Raw genomic sequence first — 22,191 nt, forward strand, 5'->3', positions numbered from 1 at the left:
GGATAGTCAACATGGCTTTGTGCATAGGAAATCATGTCTCACAAACTTGATTGAGTTTTTTGAAAAAGTAACAAAGAGGATTGATGAGGACAGAGTGGTAGATGTGATCTACATGGACTTCAGTAAGGTGTTCGACAAGGTTCCCCATGGGAGACTGAGGAGCAAGGGTAGATCTCACAAAATACAGAGAGAACTAGCCATTTGGATACAGAAATGGCTTGAAGGTAGAAGATAGAGGGTGGTGGTAGAGGATTGTTTTTCAGACTGGAGGCCTGTGACCACAAGGATCGGTGCTGGGTCCACTACTTTTCATCATTTATATCAATGATTTGGATGTGAACATAGGAGGTATAGTTAGTAAGTTTGCAGATGACACCAAAATTGGAAGTATAGTGGACAGTGAAGAAGGTTACCTCAGATTACAATGGTATCTTGGTCAGATGGGCCAATGGGCTGAGGAGTAGCAGATGAAGTATAATTTAAATAAATGTGAGGTGTTGTATTTTGGAAAGGCAAATCTTTTCAGGACTTATACACTTAATGGTAAGCTCCGAGGGAGTGTTGCTGAACAAAGAGACGTTGGAGAGCAGGTTTATAGCTCCTTGAAAGTAGATTCACAGGTAGGTAGGAGAGTGAAGTAGGTGTTTGGTATGCTTTCCTTTATTGGTCAGAGTATTGAGTACAAGAGTTGGGAGGTCATGTTGCGGCTGTACAGAATGTTGGTTAGGCCAATTTTGGAATATTGCATGCTGTTCTGGTCTCCTTCCTATCGAAAGGATGTTGTGAAACTTGAAATGGTTCAGAAAAGATTTACAAGAATGTTGCCAGGGTTGGAGGCAGAGGTTGAATATGCTAGGGCTGTTTTCCCTGGAGCATCGGAGGCTGAGAAGTGACCTTATACAGATTTATAAAATCATGAAGGGCATGGACAGCATAAATAGACAAGGTCATTTTCCTGGGGTGAGGGAGTTCAGAACTAGAGGGCATAGGTTTAGGGTGAGAGGGGAAAGATATAAAAGAGACCTAAGGGGCAACTTTTTCATGCAGACAGTGGTGCGTGTATGGAATGAGCTGCCAGAGGAAGTGGTAGAGGCTGGTACAATTGCAACATTTAAAAGGGATCTGGATAGGTATATGGATAGGAAGGGTTTGGAGGGATATGGGCCAGGTGCTGGCAGGTGGGACTAGATTGGGTTGCGATATCTGATCGGCATGGACGGGTTGGACTGAAGGGTCTGTTTCCATGCTGTACATCTCTATGACTCTAGAGCTGATGAGGAGTCATCTGGACTCGAAATGTTAGCTTGCTCTCTCCCCATGGATGTTGTTGTACCAGTATTTGGTGTATTCATTGTGGAATTATAAGACTGTTTAATTTTTATTGTGTTGGAAATGTCTGGGTTTGGTGCGGTAACACTCTTGATGCTGTTATGACAATAATGCTTACAACTACATTTCCTCATGCTGCAACTAACCTGAAGATGAATATTTTCTCTTTATTGCTTGTACTAAATCCCTTGGCTCTGAGGATATTGTCCTGGATTTTGTGGTTGTAATGCCAGTGAATCCATTAGCAATTGCCTTTGTCACTCTTGAAACTGACAGCAACTTCCTGGAGTCCACACGTACATTAAAAGTAGAAATAGTGAAGTTACTGTACTTGATTCTGTGTTTCTCTGTAAGGTGCACTGTCAAAGTCTTGAGACAGCAATTGGAAATCATTGAACTGCTTCGTGCTGTAAAATCATTGATCAAAACTCCTGAAAAATGATTCGGAGATGCCGGTGTTGGACTGGGGTTTACAAAGTTAAAAATCACACAACACCAGGTTATAGTCCAACAGGTTTAATTGGAAGCACAGTAGCTTTCGGAGCGACGCTGATGAAGGAGCGTTGCTCCGAAAACTAGTGTGCTTCCAATTAAACCTGTTGGACTATAACCTGGTGTTGTGTGATTTTTAACCCTGAAAAATGAAACTTTGTCAATGATGTGTAATTGGCTTTTAACAGTATTTTATGTCATAAATAATGTTTAAGGACCCCTTTAAATCTAGAAACATTACTTACAAATGTCAACATTTTGCACAATTATTAAATAATGCATAATTTTAATATAATGTCATTTTTTTTAGATTTTGACATTTTGACTTGGAATGTGAATGTTTAAATCTTTATTTTTCTCTTTAAAACTTGAAGATAGTAAAGGATCATTCGTACATTTCACTACTTGGTTAGTTTTTTGTGAGTTTCCTTTTAAGAAATGCGTTGTTTTCCCCTCTTCATTGTTTCTGGAAGTCCAACTATCTTCTTGACTTAAGACCAAGTTCGAATTAATATCAGGTTAGGTAAATCCCATGTAACATAGCTAGATAATTATAGACAGATATCTTTCAGATCAGTGGAGTGATGCTGTGGCTTCAGTCTGACTGTAAATTATTGGCCAATATCTGTACTTCCCTGCTTGAAATAATTCACTACATATTGTTCAAACTAATGGTTATTTGCAATATAATTATAGTATTGTGTCAGAATATGGAACTGGGTATGATTGCAGTTTACAATATATAGTTGCCGTCTGAAATAAAACCATGAATAAAGAAAATTGTAACTGCTGGAAATCTGAAATTGAACCATAAAATATAGGAAATGTACAATCAATTAATCAGCATATGTAAAAGACAAGTTAAATCATCAGCTCTGTATCTTCATTGATTCTGACAGAGTACTCATCTAAATCAGGTATGTATAGAAATGACCCAGTCTTGAGACATCTTTCAGCAAAAGTACAGCTCTAGTCATGCAGACTGCCAACACAAATAACATTAAAGAATATAAATAACAGGATAGAGACACAGAGGCCTACCTCACATATTTGTATTTGATGTGCTGGGTTAGAACATGTTGTAAGATAAATAAAATAAGGTGCATGCAAAGAACATTCTTTTTAAATCACTAAGCACTTGCACAGAAAAACAGGCAGCTTTGACTGAACCAGTTTATTATTCATAAGGACAGCGTTTTGGATGCCCAGGATAATTTTCTTCTCATTAGATCAGGATATCAGTCAACAATCTGAACAATCTAACAATATTAGCTATAATTGTTTTTATTTTCATCAATTTTTTTTAGTATGGATAATAATTTTAGTCCTCAAATGTCATTACACACTGAGCTTAGTACAAACTGACAGAGTCCTGGTAAGAATGCATAAGATGCTGCAGTATATTGTTTGGCTTTATATGTATGTGTCCTTGTATGTACCGCAGTCACCTACTGTTTGATCCCTCCTGGCTATGTAGCTATCATTGCTGTTTAATTATCAAGTCATATCTCAGGTAGCTATTGTGACTGCTTGAACTGTTGAATAAATCCCAGAAAGCTGGATTGAATATAGCGTCTTATTGAGACTACACCATTCAGTTAAGCTACAAGATTTGTTTTCTGTTTCCTTCTTAACTAAGACATTGAGAGTGAGTTTTCCCCTCCTTTAAGGTGACAAAATAGGTAGCAAGAAAGGGGAAAAATGGGCAACTTTGCCCTGGAGAGAAACTTATTCCTTTCTTGCCCTTCGCTAATCTAATGAAACATTTGGCAAGATGTCCATGGGAGACTTTCTTAACCCACCAGCAATTGAAGGCTTTTAAGTGGTCAATAAATGGTCACTTCAGACTTCAACCCAGCACTTCCCGATCACCTGTCTCCCCAAGGAACAAGAAAGGTGGCTGGTTTCCCTACCGTGAAAACCAGGCAACGAATTTGTTTTTGGGAGGCGGGGGGAGCAGTGTGATGGTTATGATTGTCTAAACCTGGTTGAAACTGGAGGCAGGAATTATGGGCAAGGCGTGGTCTTTGAGGCCATTTCTCTGGGCATTACCCTCAATCTCCATGGACTCCCTTTTTCCCATGTTGAAAATCCCACAACAGGAAAATAAAGAAGACATGTCTTGTTGGCATTGGGTCACCTCTAGGTTAGGCCACGACAGGAAAACGTTTAGGACCCAGATGCAGTCAGCCTCTGGTTGGCTGGCAGCTTCTGGCGATCCAACATGCCAGTGTCGAAGTATATAATAGGTCAAAACCCTCACCAATGCACAGCCTATCAATCCTTAATAAGCAATAGGCTGGGTTATATCAGCAATGGGATCACGGCATGCATATCAGTACCCACACTTAACAAACTGAAGGAAAAATTTCAGCCTGAGTTCAGATGAACTAAAGTTCTCTGGGTGCCACCTTTCCCTCCAGGCCTTTTGGATGTAACTTCCAATATGAGTTCAGATATTTGATTGTGGGGCAATTTATCCTGTTTACATAAACAGTGAGAAACTGTCCTTCCTGTATATTTGTTCATTAATTGTATCTTCCTTTTGATGAGGAATGATTGACACCTCACCCAGTATTCCTGTGAGATAATCTATTTGGGGTAATTTTAATTTTGAATGATGGTGCCAAATGGGCAATATGAAGTTAATTGCAAATTACATTATACATTACACCTGATTTTCCTATCTCATTAAATTCAGTGGAAAGAAAAATGATGCGGCATGCACAATACCCAGTCACTTTGATATTGCTAAACTTCCCAAAGGTAAAATTTCCTTCATAGCGTGATATGCTATATTGTACAAATTGGAAATATCACCATTTTGATCAGTACCAAGTTAGCTGATCTTAATTGGGTTGGCACTAGCAGCACAGCATTTGTCCTCTGGAGCCCTGGGCTAAGATTAGATATATTTTTCTCTGATGTCAAGTATATGACTCTTCTGGTTTGCTTCCAATCAATTTAACATTCCAGAAAAAAAAATGAATAAAACAAATTCCATGGTACCTACTAAATGTTATATTTTTTGTCTTCTGTCATTTCTTCTCCGGTGGGTGTCAACTGCTTTCTAGAAAGTCGCTATGCAGATGTACAAATGCTTGTTATTAGATCTGAGTCTTTCCAGTGAATGTTAGCAAACCTTTCAAATATTGTGGAAGGCAGGGGAAGGGGTTGTGAATTACAATGGAGCCTAACCCAATCCTTCACCAATATGCACTTCAGACAAAGCCCAGTCTGTCCAGCCTTCCCTTGGAAGATGATTTGTTCATTCCAGCTAGTAGTCTCATAAACCTTCTCCAAACTACCTTCAAAGCATTTGCATATTTCTTCAAGTAAGGATATCAAAAACTGCACATAGTATTCAAGATATGGGCTCACAACTGCCCTGTATAACTAAAGAACTTTTTGTTGTGGTTCTTTTTAGAGAACTTTTTAGTAAGTACTGAAAATTACACCTTGAGAGTCTTGAAGGCAAAATGTTTCAGACTGATTGTTAGTGCGTTTATAGAATCACAGAATCAAGAATCGTTACTGTGCAGAAAGAGACCATTCGGTACATCGTGCCTGTACTAGTTGAATGACCAAGTGCTAAACCCCTTCCCTGTCTCTGCATACCATTCCTATCCGATTATCATCCAATATGGGCTTGAATGCCTCAATCAATCCTGCCTCCACCACATTGCCTAATCTATCCAGTCTGCTCGTGATTTTGAAAATCTTTATTGAATCACCACTCAGTCTTCTTCCCGTCTTCTCACCAAGAAGAATAGCCCCAACCTTCAATCTATCCTCACAACTGATGTTTCGCATACCTGGAATTATTGTTATAGATCTCTCTTCCTCCAACAAGTTCATGTATTTCCTATAATATCATGCTCACAACTGTGCGCAATACTCAAGCACATGTTTTGTACAAGGTTAACATCACCTCCTTGCTCTTGAGCTTTATTAATAGGGGCATTGAGTACAAGACACCATCTGCTTTATTAACTGCTCTCTGCACTTGTCCTGCCACCTTCAATAATCTATGCACATAGATATTCAGGTCTTTCTGCTCTTAAACCTCCTTTAGAATTGTACCCCTATTTTATAATGTCTTTCAATGTTGTTCTGAATAAAGTACATCACCTCACAATTCTCTGTATTGAACCTCATCTGCCATCTATCCACTCACTCCACTAAATTGTCAATGCCCTTTTGATATTCTGGACTGTCCTGCTCACAGTTTATAATTCTTCCAAGAACTACAATGTCATCTGCAAACATTGAAATTATCCCCTTCACACCAAGATCCAGATTGATAATATATATCAGGAAAAGCAAGGGTTTCAATTCCAACCATTGGGGAAATCCACAGAGGGTAGAGCAGTTCCTCCAGCCCAGAAAATGTCAATCGATCATTATTGTCTGTCATCCAAGTCTTCTGAGAGTTGACTCCAAGGAAAATTAGAAGCATTAACTTTTGTGGTTTGTTGATTCGGCACATATTTTATGACCGGTTTTCATTCCGATAATGCTCCTTAAATGCCAGTACAAGATTAAAGTTGTTTCTAGAGTTGACCAAACTCCCTTTGTTTTCTTTTTCCTTTGCGAATAGCCACTACCTATTCTAATCTATTCTATTTCCATTGATCTGAACTGTCTATTTTCTCAACACAATCACTTCTCTCTCCTGAAACATCTAGAAGGCCACTGTGATTCTTTCGGACTTTCATATTTTTGCAACAAGCAAAAGCCAATGATCACCCAGATAAGCTGTGCTTTTTTGTGTGTGTGATCTCCATTGCTGTTAATCCTTGCATTAAATAAGAGGCATTTTGTAAGGGATTAAAATCTATAAGTTGAATCTTTACATATTATGCTTATGGTTTGTTAGAAAACATATGAGTAAGCTTGATGACAATGCTGGAAACATCGAAAGAAAAATGGCCATGCAAGCATCAAGGAATGATATCATACTGACCTCTGTTGGAAGATAAGTGAAGTGCAAATAAGTTATTGCCTGCCAATGAGTGTCCTGCAAATTTAAAATAAAAACTGAAACGCCTAGGAATAATCAATGATCAGGCAGTCTCTATAAAGAGGGAAACAGAGTTAATGAGAAAGGTTGTGAATTTTTTGGAAAAACTCTTATTTCTCTCGATCCATCATTTTTCACCCTCCTTGAGTTACCAGATTACCTGAGGCTTGGTAAACCCAACTGTTCAAAATTGAATCTGAAATGGCAATAACAGTGAGCTGTGCAATATTTCAACACTTCTCATATTCATTCCTAGACTATAGGCATTGCTGGCTGTGCTATTATTTATTGGCTATCACTAAATGCCTTTGAGAAGGTGGTGGTGACACTCTTGCTTTAACTGGTCAGTCCATCTGGTATAGGCATTCCCTCACTTCCTCAATACTGAAGGGAAATCTTCCACATTTGAGGCAGTGGTAGTGGAGGAATGACAATATAATTCCAAGTGAGGATGGTATTTGATTTGGAGGGTAAATGGCAAGCTGGTGGTGTTCCTTTGCATATCTGTCGATCTGTTACTGTTACGTTTCAATGTGGTAGAGGTTGCAGGTTTAGAAGTGGCTGTCAAGGAACCTTAGCAAGTTGATACAACATATCTTGTAGATGTAACTGCTACCACTGTATGCCAATGTGGAGGAAATGAATCTTTAAGATGGTGAATGGGGTGCAGACTACTTTGGCCTGGATTGTATGAAGCCTCTTGAGATTTGTTGGAGATGCACTCATCAGGCAACAGGCGAATATTCAGTCATACTCCTGACATGTGCCTGTAGATGGCAGGCAGGCAATAGGTATTCAGGAGGTATTTATTCGCCTCGGAAATTCCAGCTTCTAACAAGTCATTGTAGTCATAGTATTTGGCTGGGCTAATGAAATTTCTATCAATAGCAATGCCTTAAGCTATTGATTTTGAGTGTTACAGCAACTGAAAATGCCACTGAATGTCAATATTAAATCATAAGATTTAACTTGACTCCCCATCCTACAGGAGTTCACCACACTCTACATCCCTCCCTCAAAACTTCACCAGTGCATTTCTGCCTCTGTTAAAATCAGAAGTGGATGAGTTGAAGGCAGTTCACGGTCAACACCCATATTTTCAAAACTTAAAGTCCCACCAACCCAAGCCCATCTACATCTTGACATTAGAATCCCCCTTACTGCTTCACGTTGTATGTTTCCAGAGAACTGAAATAAATTAGAGGAGTCACAGGTTTTCATCAAGTCGAGAGGCAGGAAAAGGTGAAAGGCACAAAGACCTAAGGGGAAAGTGTTTTACTAGAGGGAAAAACAGAAGAGATGAACAACCGAAGTGTAAGGATCTGGGCTTCTATACCTCCTTTAATTTTTGTTTTGGTTCTTGTCTGAATATGACCTTTCGCACAGTGTTAGCACAGCTTTACACTCTGTTGGCATTTGTGCTCATCTGCCTCCTAGCTTATCATGGATGTTCCTTTTTCCTAATGTTGCTCTTTCTTAAACAGGTTTCATCTCTAAATATTTCTAATTAATTTGTAATTAAAAGCCATTGAAACATTTAAAAATTCATGGCTCCCTCAACAGAGCGTCAGATAGACAGTAAGGCTTCCTCAGCATGGGGTCAGATAGACAGCAAAGTTCCCTTAATATTTGGCCCATTTAGTCTATTCTGTCCAAGCTATCTACCTGAAACATTAACACTGTTGCTCTTTCCAAAGCTGTTGCCAGATCTGCTGGGGATTTCCAGCAATTTCATTTCAGATTTCCAGCATTCACAATTCTTGCTATTGTATCTTATAAACTTACTGAAACACAAGAGTAATTTCTCATATTGTACAACTTCTAATTGGGTGAACAAGCATGATGGGATGAACTGGACATTTTCTCCCATTAAAAGGCTGTATGACATTTTGAAGTGAAAGTATAAGATGTCATTATGCTTCATGAATCCTATATTACTCACATATTCCTAAAGGTACTTCTAGGATTCAGGGTCAGTAGCGTTAATGTCACACTATGACATCTGATGAGATGTGTGGCAAGGCAGACTAGATGAACCAATGGTCTTTCCTTGCCCAACCCATGCACCACCTTATAAAGCATTAAGAAATCTACTGCAAATGATTCTATGTATGGACTAGGTTGTTTCACCAACTATTTGTTTACCTTAGCTGCTTTATTAAAATGTTATAGAAGTATGTCAGAAAAGTAGGCTTTAGAGCAACAAGAAAAATATAACAATATGGCAAAGAATTATACAAATATTAACACTGCTTCAGAATAAATCTACTGTTTTGGGTTACTGTCCATATTCCTTTTAGGTTTCATTTGTGTTCATTATTAAGAGTTAACAAGGTATCTTTACTTTGTAGATGGGAAGCTGAAAACTTGGGTTTATGGTGTGGCAGCAGGAGGTTTTGTCTTAATAATCTTCATTGTCTCTATGAGCTATCTAGCCTGGTAAGTTTGTGGTGTTGTCCCATACCATAGAAATATACAGGCAAAGCTGTAATACTTTCGGGCTTTAAAGGAGTTGAGTGAGAGGACTGTGATTGTGTGCAAACTACTGAACTTCACATTTTATTCAAAATAAATTCCCTTTGAAAATATTAACAAAAATGTTATTAAGAAGCCTTTTTAATGTGCATATCTTTCTTTCAGAATTGTGAAATACCTTTAAATGGACAGGCTAAAAACTAAAGTTTGCAGAGTAAATCTGCAGAGATAGTTAAATAATAGAAATTAATCTCAAAAAAAGCTTGTGTTCTGTATGTAGTTAATCTTTATGTAACTATCTGTTCTGTCCACACAGAACAGCATTATTGAAATACCCCAATGAGTCATGAAACAAAGGGCTACTGTCTAATGCTTACTACGATCCAAACAATGTATTATGTGACATGTCACCTTCAAATCCTTGCATTGCTGCAGGGTCTGTGATCAAATCGCTTTTAAATTAAAAACAGTTTCAGGCAGTAGATTTGGGTGCATTTATAAGCATGATGAAAGCAGCCTTAAGTTTTACTTAATGCAAACACCATTTTGTTAACCTTTCCCCCTTGCATATGCTAACCACTAATTGGTATTTAACATGTTAATTGAGATCTAATATTATGGAAGAAATATTTGCAATACTAATTTCAACTTATCATTGTTTGGCCCGATATCAGCATTATAGTTTCATACAACTGATTGTCGTCCTATTTCTTATGTTTGCAAGAATTAACTTCCAATCTCAAGCTTCACACGCTGGTATTGAATTTTTTTTTGATTGGTTGAAAGTATGTGGTAAATACAACATGATAAAAACATTCCTCTTCATTACCGGATTATGAAACAAATCAAGCTAGGAATGGTTCAGCTGAAATGAAATTTCTAAATTTGTACTGTAAGTAATTTGTCACACTGAGCAAGTCCTAGTTCTTTTTAGATAACATTTGGTGTAATGTTATAAAAAAATGTTTGTATTTCTTGCACACCACCAATCGTGATATGTAAGGTTAGTGCGGAATGAACTATGTTTGCTCTTTGTTTCCACTTGATGTCAAGTATTCTTTGCAGATGTTGTGAATGGTAAGATGCTGTTTAAATTTGGAGCTTCCTTTATGCTATCTGAACCAGCCTTGACTCCCAGCCTCACAGTTGGATCCTGTCTGTTTCAGAGTCATACTTCTAGCTATTAGAACCAGATGCTTTCATCATTTCTTTGCATAGAGTGATCTCCTTAGTGACATTTATTTAGCTCTGTTGGCAGGATGGCTGGTTTGTCATGCCAACAGCACAGGTTCACTTCCATCTTGGCTGAGGTTGCCATGAAGAATCACTCCATCACTTCTCAACCCCACCCCCCCATCTGAGACATGGTGACCCTCAGGTTGAACTCACCAGCAGTCATCTCTCTGTAATGAGAGAGCAGCTTGTGATCCTCTTTGACTTTGGTGACTTCCATTTTTGTTCATTTACTGAAACAGTGACAATTAATGTAACTGATTTTAACAATTAAGTTAGTTACTTAACTGATTCAATCAATGACATAGCACCTCACACATGGCCAAGCAAATATTTTCACCAGGATGTAGTTAATGCTGCTGTTGTTTTGCCTTGATTGGAGTGCCAGGGGAAATCCTGCACATCTCATTTTTTCTCATCATCCAAGATGAAGGTGCTCATTCTTTCTGGTGTTTCAACTGGGTACCTGGGTGGTTGGGCTGATCTGCACTCAGATCACAGATGGTTTCAGTTTTTTTTGTCATGGCATTTCCTCTCTACCTCTGATATGCACTTACTTTCCAAGGAGCCCATTTAATTTATACTTGGTTGAGCCACATACAGAAATGCTGGAGACATTTTTCCCAAGACTTGAAGTAGATGTCAAAATTCCTAAGTGAAACCCCTACAGTGTTTGTGTAGTGCTTCATTTGTCTGCTATGTGAGTGCACCTCAGCCTCAAGCTCCCATTGCTGTTTTTGCTTCAGTGAGTTTCAGGAATTCTGGTTACATCTGACTACATTACTAACATTGGTCATTGCTGAGGTTGTAGGTTAGGGCATCTCAGTGATGACTGTGCTCTCAAGGAGTAGTAAATGATGTTAGGAGAAGCAGGGCCTATCAACCAGACAGGACAAGCAACGGTTCTGGGTGAGTTGCAGTTATGATGCACAATATTGTCACCACAGAGGTTGTTTTATGCACTGGGGGCTGTAATGTGGACCATAGCAAAATGTCCCCATGGAATTAGATGGTTCAACTGGGCCCCTGATGAGTGGCCAATTTGCCAACATTCTTGCCAATTACAGCAGTAACATATTAGTCATATCCCAATCCCCTCCTATCCTATTTTGCCGACTTGCCAACTTGCCACCTCTCACCTCCTTGCCATAGGCAGGTAAAATTCCTACCCAAATGTGACAGTTATATTTAATTTTCACCCTCCCTTTCCTAAAGGTGTTGATTCCTTCTGTGATATATAGTTTCCCAGGAAAAGAATAAAAGTTTTGGCAGAGTATTGAATATTGGGCCATCCCTTGCTGGCCAATACAGTCCTCACCCTGACAGAAGTCAATATAGAGAATTCTGGTGTTGAAAACTTGACAGGATTTCCACCCCTAATTTGTAATATTATTTACAATGTCTCTAAATGTGATTTTACAGCACCTTGAAATGTGATTAGCTTGCCTCGAGATTAAACCTGAAATATTTTTCTATGCATATTGCTATAATATTGTAACATCATATGATAAGGCATGTTTGCATGCTAATTGTAACTTGAATCTTTGTCCTCCATTATTTGTAGCAAAAAGCCCAAGAAACCACAGAGAAAGCAAAACAATAAGCTGAAACCTTTAACCCTGGCATATGATGGAGATGCTGACATGTAATTTCCCTTGTTGCTTGAAGATCTTTCCCAGTCTTTCTTTATTAGTGTAAGGTATAAACGTGCAGTACCGTATGTCTGGTCTACAGTCTTTTAGAGAATTCTGGGACAGTTTGTCAGTTTCTAGAGCACTGTGACATTTTTACAGGAAGATGGATGGCAAACCATACCACAGGATGTCGTTCTCAGTATAATACAGGCCTCAATGATAATAGCTGCCTATTGTTAACAAGTTGAAATATTGCTGAAGAACTTCTCTGCAATGCACCAAAGCAAATTTTGCTTTTATTTGAAAAGGATGTTCAGACATAATTGAAAAGGAATATTGAACTTTGTATTGCTTTTTGTCCAATGATTTTATATTAAATACAACGATGATGTTTCAGTGTGAGAAAGTTATCCAACTAGGAGTCAACTGAAAACTGCTCACAGACCTAATGTACACTTACCAGAAAGAACAGACCTTCAACTTCAACTATGAACCCAAGACCAGAGCTGTAACAAAATGATGACTTTCCAATATTAATGCAAAAAAGATGCAAAAGTTATCCATCTATCAATGTGAAGGCAACAATTGATGCAGTAACCCAGAATAATATACATGTGCTTGATGATAAGTTAAGGGTAAGAGCAAAAAAGACAGCCAAACTGCTAGAGTTTCTCAAACAGCATGATGCTCAAAAACTGCAAACTTCGATGATAAGAAATTCAAATGAAAACTGTTCAACTGGGAAATTGAACTATTAACAGCTTAAATATTTTCTCCTTAACTTTCCACACTTTATGTATGAAACTGTATGAGTATTTCCAACAAGTTAGCCAATTACTCCAGTATATATTGCTGCTGCAAATGGCCATACCTAACTATTAATGTTTCAAACTATGATATTATTTATTCCAATGAATGAAATGGTCTCTTAAATGGCCTGCAGACCATGGTCAGCAACACTTGTTAAATGTGAGACACTTCTTTGCACTATATTAGTGCTGCATGATATGCACTCAACCTGTCATCACTTTAGAAATAGCGTCTTTCGAGCAAAAGTGTCTCACCTCAGTAATATAAAATAGATAGTTTGAAAAGGAGCAAACTAATATTGTTTACTCATGGATTGCAACAGTTCAGCACTGTGGCAAAATGAAATCAGAGTATTTCAGTTAGTGTATGTACAGACATATGTGTGTGTCTATAGTCACTGCAGCTATTTTGTAAAGTGTATTATCGGTGGTCAGTATAGTTGCAGTATTTATAGGCATCTAGTTGAATTTTCTGAAAAATGTAATTGTTCTGATCTTACGTGCTTATGTTGTGCAAACATTCATGAGCTGTTTTGCTAGTTCAATCTTTTATACAGTTTTTCTGTTGCTCCTTTTAAAAGGGTGACATTTTTTGGCTACTTGATGATCATTACCAAAACGTGAGAAACAACAGGATCTGCAGTTAGCAGACAAAAAGACAGAATTTCCAATCATTTCTAATTAAAGCAGCTAACTTGCAGAAAAATCAATGTTGCCACACAGTTCATTTCATTCAAATAAAACTATTAGTGAAAATTATGACATTTGTGGGAATAAGCATCTAGTTAATAATGCTAATTTTCTTAATGCTATATTGCCAGTGCTTTATATGCTGTCCTTAGAAAATAAATTATTATTCTGATACAACATATTCAGGAGTCACTTGTCCAAAAGAATTATGACAGAACTAAGAATCAAAGCATATTAAACATACTGATCATTATTCATTTACATAACATAGTATTTTATTTTGCTCTAAAAGAAACTCTTGCATCAACATTACCTCTTCCAGGAAATTATTGACTCTTTTGGTTCACTGTAATCAGAATATACCTTTCCAATGAATTGATAAGACAAAGTAACTATTACCTGCTGGATCATGGTATATGGTGTGTCTAAGGAAACAGAGTAATTTTTTACAATCTGAAATTCCGTTAAGACATTGGGAGTTTTATTTCTGATTCTAAAGGTATAAACAAATTGTATCGGTGGTCAGTGTGCTGACATCTGTCACCTTACTGAAAGAAATTGTCAGTAAGGAGTTGTCACCACACATGAAATTAACTCATACTGTTTCTCCCAGCAGGTTGCTTGCATGCTTATTGAATGAAAGTGGCATCTGCAAAAAGAATGTGTTTCTCTTTCATTCCAATGGTTTACTGTTGATTTGTAGATATTGTCATTTCTTTTTATTTTTTAAATTATGTATATTTTCTTTTTTAATTAAAGCAATGTTTATGTACACCCTCCAAACTTTTGTGGAGGTAAATGAATCCAAATTTTATTGAGTAATGATTATATTTAAGATGAAAGATGTGGCACGTGCTTTATAGCAGGTTACTGTTTGATAACATTTATTCAACCTGAAGCATTAAATAAACATATTGTCAACAGTTGAATTATTTATTTGCATTAATTTTAGTTGATCAGACATTCAAAGGCTTTGAAGCTAAATTCAAGTGAAACAGCATCTTTGCTACTGATCCCTATTCTCCACATTGCATTTGCACACCGTTATTTTGTCAGAAATGCCAGTGGGTGTTGCAGATTCTGGCTCCTGCCTCCGGAGAGAGGAGGATTCCATTTGGTCTCACCAACATCCCACTCTCCACTGCCTCTGGCTTAGCCAATTCTGCAGTATGTAAGTTTCCACAATGCAATAGACCACATTCCAGTTCCTCAGCTTCTGCCCCTGAGTAGGAGAATGAAATAGGACAGTGACTGGAGGAGCAGCTGTTCAGGAGTACTGCTGGACTTGCCTGGACCTATGGAGAAGTGGGATTGGGTGGAGTGAGAGCAGCCTCTTGATGGAGTTTGAGTGGGATGGAAAGCTGTTAGAAAAGAGAAAGCAGGACCAGGGGATCTTACATGATCTTATATGAACATGGAAAATAGTTGGTGAATGGACATGAAGGAAGGATAATGAAGCGTTATAAAGTCGGTATGCTTTGGTAAGCCACAAAGATCAGTTGAGTCGTGTCAGCTATTTAGAATATTAGTAAATGACTTCAGAGCCAAGGAGAGGGGGTGAGTTCATACAGCAATAGTCCCCATCTACCATATCTTAAGGGGTGTTTTGGGGTCAGCTGGCATCACCCCATCTGCAAGCAATCTGAGCATGGGTGTCCCTGGACCCAAGAGAGACTGAATCAGTGGGTGGTTGTTGCTTCAGTCAAAATTCTGTGTTTCACACACACCTCTCATTATAGGCTGTTCCTCTCCTGCATTTGCTACTGATAGGTTCACAGCTTAAAGCTATCATTATCACTGGAGAATAAGTAGTAGGAAAACTAATTTCGCTAAAGGCTGATAGCACCCTGGACCTGAAAGCTTGTGGTTGCTACAAAAGCAGATGTACTGGGAGTAATTTCCCAAAATTCACAGGATTAAAGAAATGTCCCAGTGGAAAAACCATAAATCTAATGCCATTTTATTCTTATTATTTTTGGGGCATTGAGGGAATCATTTTGCAATCAAATCAAGTCAACATGGTTTTGTGAAGGGGAAATCACATTTGACAAATTTATCATCATTATTTGAGGATGTAATAAATACTAGAGACAATGGGGAGCTAGTAAGCAGTATATTTGATTTTAAAAAGGCATTCCATGTGCTGGCATAGAACATAGAACAGTACAGCAAAGGACAGGCCCTTCAGCCCACGATGTTGTGCCGACCATTGATCCTCATGTATGCACCCTCAAATTTCTGTGAACATATGCATGTCCAGCAGTCTCTTAAATGTCCCCAATGACCTTGCTTCCACAACTGCTGCTGGCAACGCATTCCATGCTCTCTCAACTCTCTGTGTAAAGAACCCGCCTCTGACATCCCCTCTATACTTTCCTCCAACCAGCTTAAAATTATGACCCCTCGTGTTAGCCATTTCTGCCCTGGGAAATAGTCTCTGGCTATCGACTCTATCTATGCCTCTCATTATCTTGTATACCTCAATTAGGTCCCCTCTCCTCCTATTTTTCTCCAATGAAAAAAGTCCGAGCTCAGTCAACCTCTCTTCATAAGATAAGCCCTCCAGTCCAGGCAGCATCCTGGTAAACCTCCTCTGAACCCTCTCCAAAGCATCCACATCTTTCCTATAATAGGGCGACCAGAACTGGATGCAGTATTCCAAGTGCGGTCGAACCAAAGTTTCTCGAGCTGCATCAAGATCTCACGACTTTTAAACTCAATCCCCCTGTTAATGAAAGCCAAAACACTATATGCTTTCTTAACAACCCTGTCCACTTGGGTGGCCATTTTAAGGGATCTATGTACCTGTACACCAAGATCCCTCTGTTCCTCCACACTGCCAAGAATCCTATCCTTAATCCTGTAATCAGCTTTCAAATTCGACCTTCCAAAATGCATCACCTTGCATTTATCCAGATTGAACTCCATCTGCCACCTCTCAGCCCATCTCTGCATCCTGTCAATGTCCCGCTGCAGCCTACAACAGCCCTCTATACTGTCAACGACAGCGCCAACCTTTGTGTCGTCTGCAAACTTGCTGACCCATCCTTCAATCCCCTCATCCAAATCATTAATAAAAATTACAAACAGCAGAGGCCAAGGACAGAGCCCTGTGGAACACCACTCACCACTGACTTCCAGGCAGAATATTTTCCTTCTACTACCACTCACTGTCTTCTGTTGGCCAGCTAATTCTGTATCCAGACAGCTAAGTTCCCCTGTATCCCATTCCTCCTGACCTTCTGAATGAGCCTACCATAGGGAACCTTATTAAATGCCTTGCTGAAATCTATATACACCACATCCATAGCTCGACCCTCATCAACTTTTCTCGTCACATCTTCAAAGAAAAGTACAACACAGAACAGGCTCTTTGGCCCGTGATGTTGTGCCGAGGTTTAATCCTAATGTAAAATATAATAACTTAACCTACACATCCCTCAACTCACTGCTATCCATGTGCATGTCCAGCAGTCGCTTAAATGTTCCCAATGACTCTGCTTCCACCACCACAGCTGGAAACACATTGCTTGCATTCACAACTCTCTGCATAAAGAACCTACCTCTGACATCTCCTTTACACCTTCCTTCTAATATCTTCAAACGATGACTCATAGTTTGAGTGGCTGTTCCCTTGCTGTTCCTAACTTCTACCCATACTGACTCAGTTGACAAACCTTCCTCAACAACCTTTGTTTCTGTAGCTGTGATGCACTCTCTGATTAAAAATGCTACACCCCCTCCTCTTTTTCCACCTTCACTGTCCTTTTTAAATGTTCTAGACCCTGGAACATCAAGCAATCATTCCTGCCCCTATGAAACCCACGTCTCCATTATGGTCACAACATCACAGCCTCAAGTACTGATCCATGCTTTAAGTTCGTCACTCTTATTTCGGACACTCATTGCATTAAAGCAGACACATTTTAACCGATACCTTTGTTTCATTGCGTGAGAAACCTTCCTGATAGATTCAATACATCCTGTCACTGCCCCATCTGTAACTGGCCCCCTCTCAGACATGTGGCTCTGATTATCACCCCTCTGCCAAACTAGTTTAAACCCTCCCGAATCACATGAGCAAATCTCCCACTCAGGACATTTGTGCCCCTCCAGTTCAGGTGCAACCCGTCCTTCATGTACAGGTCCCACCTTCCCCAGAAGGTATCCCAATGGTCTAGGTATCTGAAGCCCTCCCTCCTACACCAGCCTCGCAGCCACGTGTTAAGCTACATTCGCTGACTGTTCCTCAACTCACTATCTCGTGGCACCTATTCGTCTGGAACATTTGGTAGCTTGGACAACAGGCACCTCAAAGCTCTGGAGAAGTACCATGGGCAGTGTCTTTGCAAGATCCTCCAAACCCAGGCATAGGACGTGTTGCCCAAGAACAGCATGCTTTCCCAAGCCAACTTGCCTAGCACTGAGACTTTAAGGACTTGGTGGAAGCTTTGGAATGGAGGAGCACTGGATCAAAGGCCTCCAGACACAGGAGATCAATGCAAGGAATATTACTCCTCAAACATGGACACAATAAAGAAAGAAGTTGAATTATCTCATTTGAGTGATTAAACATCACCTTAAGTAGCATGTCCTACCAAACATATGAATGAGCTGAGACTGTGCTCAAATCACTATACTCCCGTTACCCATTCACCAAGGATCTCTAGCAATCAGGGCTCATTCTTAACATTTAGCTGTTTTACCTCAACTTTGCATACTTAAAATTGCACAATGTGCACCCACATCTCTCAGGTTGCACGCTCTGACAGTTATTAAATGATGGCAGTCACACCCCCAAATCTACAGAAGACATCCATTGATGCAACTCCCTCTTTCCTATGGGAAAAGGTGGACACAGCAAGAAACAGTAGAAAAGAAATTACTCATAACACGAGTGCAAGGACATCTGTCAATCTTGGTTCATCAATAGTTATAGCAACGCCATTTGTTAAATGTGCAATGTAAATGCAAGTTGTACAGCATTTTGAAGCATTGGCATCTCATGTATTGTAATGTGGCACTATCAGCTTTCTTACTCACCAATTTGCCAGTACAGAACTTCAGCCTTTGACCCTTAGTCATTCAGTCCCAACACTAGCAACAGTTTTGATGCAATTTGGTTGTAATGTTCCTCTAGTAAACTGATTATTTTCTCAATCAGGGAGAGAAGGAAGAGAGCTTCTTCAAGGAATACCACAAGATGTTGGGATACCACAAATCCCTCGAACTCAGCACCGCCCTCCTAACCTACAATCTTCTTCCTGACCTCTCCGCCCCCACCCCACTCTAACCTATCACCCTCACCTTGACCTCTTTCCACCTATCACATTTCTTACGCCCCTCCCCCAAGTCCCTCCTCCCTACCTTTTATCTTAGCCTGATGAAGGGCTTATGCCCGAAACTTCGATTCTCCTGTTCCTTGGATGCTGCCTGACCTGCTGTGCTTTACCAGCAATACATTTTCAGCTATTTTCTCAATCAAGTCAGATTCAAATGTGGCATTCTTCATGTAACTAGAAACAATGCCTAGAAAATTGAATAGGGAAAATGTAGCTAATACCACAAGATGTTGGGATAGCTGAAACTCTATTCAACAAAGAGGATCGTTCCAAGGAGGTGTCTGGCATATTTTCATTAACTGAAGCACATGAAGCAGATCTAGAATTCATTAGGTTTGCAAAGGCAGCTCAGACTGAAGCTGAGGCTAAAGGATTTCCAGAATGTTATTATATTAGAAACACAGTTCTGATGACGAAGTGGAGACAATTTCACAGATCTGTGGATGAAAAATGGTTGGTTGTTCACCAAATAGTGGTGTCAGCCTGATACCAGAAGGACATTTTATGAGTAGCATATGAAACTCCTCTGGCAGGGCCTTTAAGAATGCAGAAAATGCAAGCATTAATAAACAGATATTTTACATGGTCAAGACTTCATAAAGATGTAGTGCCACTCTGTGAAACATGGAAGCCTCAATGTGTAATCAATCCATCATCTTTGATAACCATACCTATTTTTGAAGAAACATTCAGTCAAATGTTGATGCTTTATACAGAACTATTCCCAAAAATAAAAGCTGGACATCAATAGATATGTCAACCTGATTCCCGTAAGTTATGCCTTTGGGAGAAATTACAGCTAAGATAATAGCACTTTTCAGTTTTTAACAATTATGGAATATCAATTGCGAAACAAACTAAAAACAGAAAGTGCTGGAGAAACTCAGCAGGTCTTATAGCATCTATGGAAAGTGAAACAGAGTTTCTCTGAAATAGAACTTTGAAAAAGAGTCATATCAGACTTTGAAAAAGAGTCATATCCATTTCTCTCTCCACAGATGTTATCAGGCTTGTTGAGTTTTTCAAGCATTCTTTGTGTTTGTTTCAGATTTCCAATATCGACAGTGTTTTGCTTTCAATTGAGACACACTCTGATCAGTGTGTCTCAATCTAATTTATGTCTAATATTTTTTCAGCAGATCATTAGGAGTTTGTGTGTAACAGCATGTAATCCACAAACACAGGGAGCTTTGGAAAGATTCCATCAGAATATCAGAACCGTAATTGAGGCATACAATCATGAATACATACAGGATTGGGACAGAGATAGATTTCATATTAGTTACTACCAGATATTTTCCAAAGGAATTTACTGAGTTGTCGATTTGAATTGATTTACAGGCATCAGATTAGAGATTCTTTAAAATTGATTATGGGAAATTTCTTGAATCAAAAAGAGAAATTCTCAATGATAGATTATATGTCCATGTTTCTCGAAAGACTCATGGAAGCATGTACATTCATAGAATCACGCAGCATAGAAACAGCCCCTCCAGCTCACCATATCTATGCCAAACAATAAACACCAAATTATACTAGTCCAACACCAAACTATATTAATCCCATTTACCTGCACTTAGTCCATTGTTCTATATGCCCTGACATTTTAAGTGCTTATCTAGATGCTTCTTAAATGTTGCAAGAATACCTGCCGTCATCATTAAGCAGTGTGTTCCATGTATTTACCACTCTCGGATTTTTTTTTTTCTCAGATCCCCTCAAAACTATTTACTCATTATCTGTCTGCACTTAGACACATCTGGCTTGTGGAAAGGATTCTCATGATTTACCCTATCTATGCTTCTCGTAATTTGTATACCTCAATAAGATCCCTCCCTCAGCATCATCTGTTCCAGAGAAAACAAACCCAGCCTTTCAAGTCTCTCCTCATTATTGAGACTTACAATCCCAGTCAACATCCTAGTGAATCTCCTTTGCACCCTCTCCTGGGCAATCACATTCTTCCGATTGTGTAGCAAACAGAACTGCACATGTTGTTCGATCTGTGGTCTAGCCACCCTGTTCTATAAAAATGTAACACGACTTCCCTGCTCCTATACTCTGCACCCAGGCGAATGAAGGCAAACATGCCTTTTTCACTTTCCTCGACCTATGCTGACATCTTCAGGGATCTATAGACTAGTATACAAAGATTCCTTTGTACTCCCTGAGGATCTACCATTCACTATGTAAATCCTTCCCTTGTTAGACCGTCCAAGTTGCATCTCATACTTATTAAATTCTGTCTAGCATTGCCATGCCAAATTTGCCAGCGGGTCAATATCAGAATAGAGACTAGGACCTTTCTCCTCACTATCAACAATACCCCCAATTTTTGTATCATCTTCAAACATACTAATTATACTTTGACATTCAGATACATAACAAAAAGCAAAGGTCCAAGCACCGATTCATGTGGCATACCAGTGGTCGCAGACTTCCAATCACAAAAACATCCCTCCTCCATCACACATTGTCTCCTATTTGCAAACCAATTTTGGATCCAATTTGCCAACTTGCCTTGGATCCCATGGCCTTTTAGGCCAACCTTCCGTGTAGTACTTTCTCAAAGGCCTTACCAAAGTCCACATTAACCGCATCAACTGCATTACTCTCATCATTATGTTCAGGCACCTTTTCAAAAATGCAATTAAATTAGTCAGACATAATTTCCCTCTAACAAATCTGTGTTGACTATCCTATCTGCCAAAGGTATTGTGTTGCACCTCTTTGCCTTTCTAATTTTTTAAGCACTCCCCACACCCTCTATACTTTATGTTGAAAATATATCATAAGGAAGATAATAAGGAGAACCAGATGTGTCAGGTGGTGAGAGTATTGGGAAATGACAATAAGAGGGAGTTGAGGGAGATGTAGACAGTCCTCAAAGTGAATCTCCTTCAATTCAACTAGCTAACTCAGAAAGACTGGAAAAATCAGCTCTCATATTTAGAGGAAGAACAATGGGAGGATCTTGTAAGACTACTTAGTAAGGAATACTGTAATCTAGAGATACAGTGGAATGCCTAGCTAACAGTACATGGGAGAATTAGGATTGATAAGCAACATTCTTAACAGTTGAGTTTAGGTAGAAACAGAGATTCAGGAATTGCTGGAAACCCAGTTGATTGACCCATGTTAAAGCAACTGGAGTTCACCAGTTG

At 39.1% G+C, this 22,191-nt stretch overlaps 1 protein-coding gene across 1 annotated transcript in view; it reads left to right on the forward strand.

The window, feature by feature from the left end:
• The window catches only part of LOC122549803 (thrombospondin type-1 domain-containing protein 7A-like), a 403,547-nt gene extending 388,941 nt beyond the window's left edge, over window positions 1-14,606 (forward strand). The window contains exons 27-28 of the mRNA XM_043689852.2: window positions 9,196-9,283; window positions 12,117-14,606. Coding sequence (XP_043545787.2) covers window positions 9,196-9,283; window positions 12,117-12,201 — 173 coding nt within the window. The 3' untranslated portion in view covers window positions 12,202-14,606. The remainder of the gene's footprint in view (window positions 1-9,195; window positions 9,284-12,116) is intronic.
• The last annotated feature ends 7,585 nt before the right edge of the window (window positions 14,607-22,191 follow it).

The sequence above is a fragment of the Chiloscyllium plagiosum genome, unplaced genomic scaffold, assembly GCF_037043375.1.
Source record: "Chiloscyllium plagiosum isolate Xiang-an unplaced genomic scaffold, Cpla_swu_hap1 HiC_scaffold_5, whole genome shotgun sequence".
Lineage (NCBI taxonomy): Eukaryota > Metazoa > Chordata > Chondrichthyes > Orectolobiformes > Hemiscylliidae > Chiloscyllium > Chiloscyllium plagiosum.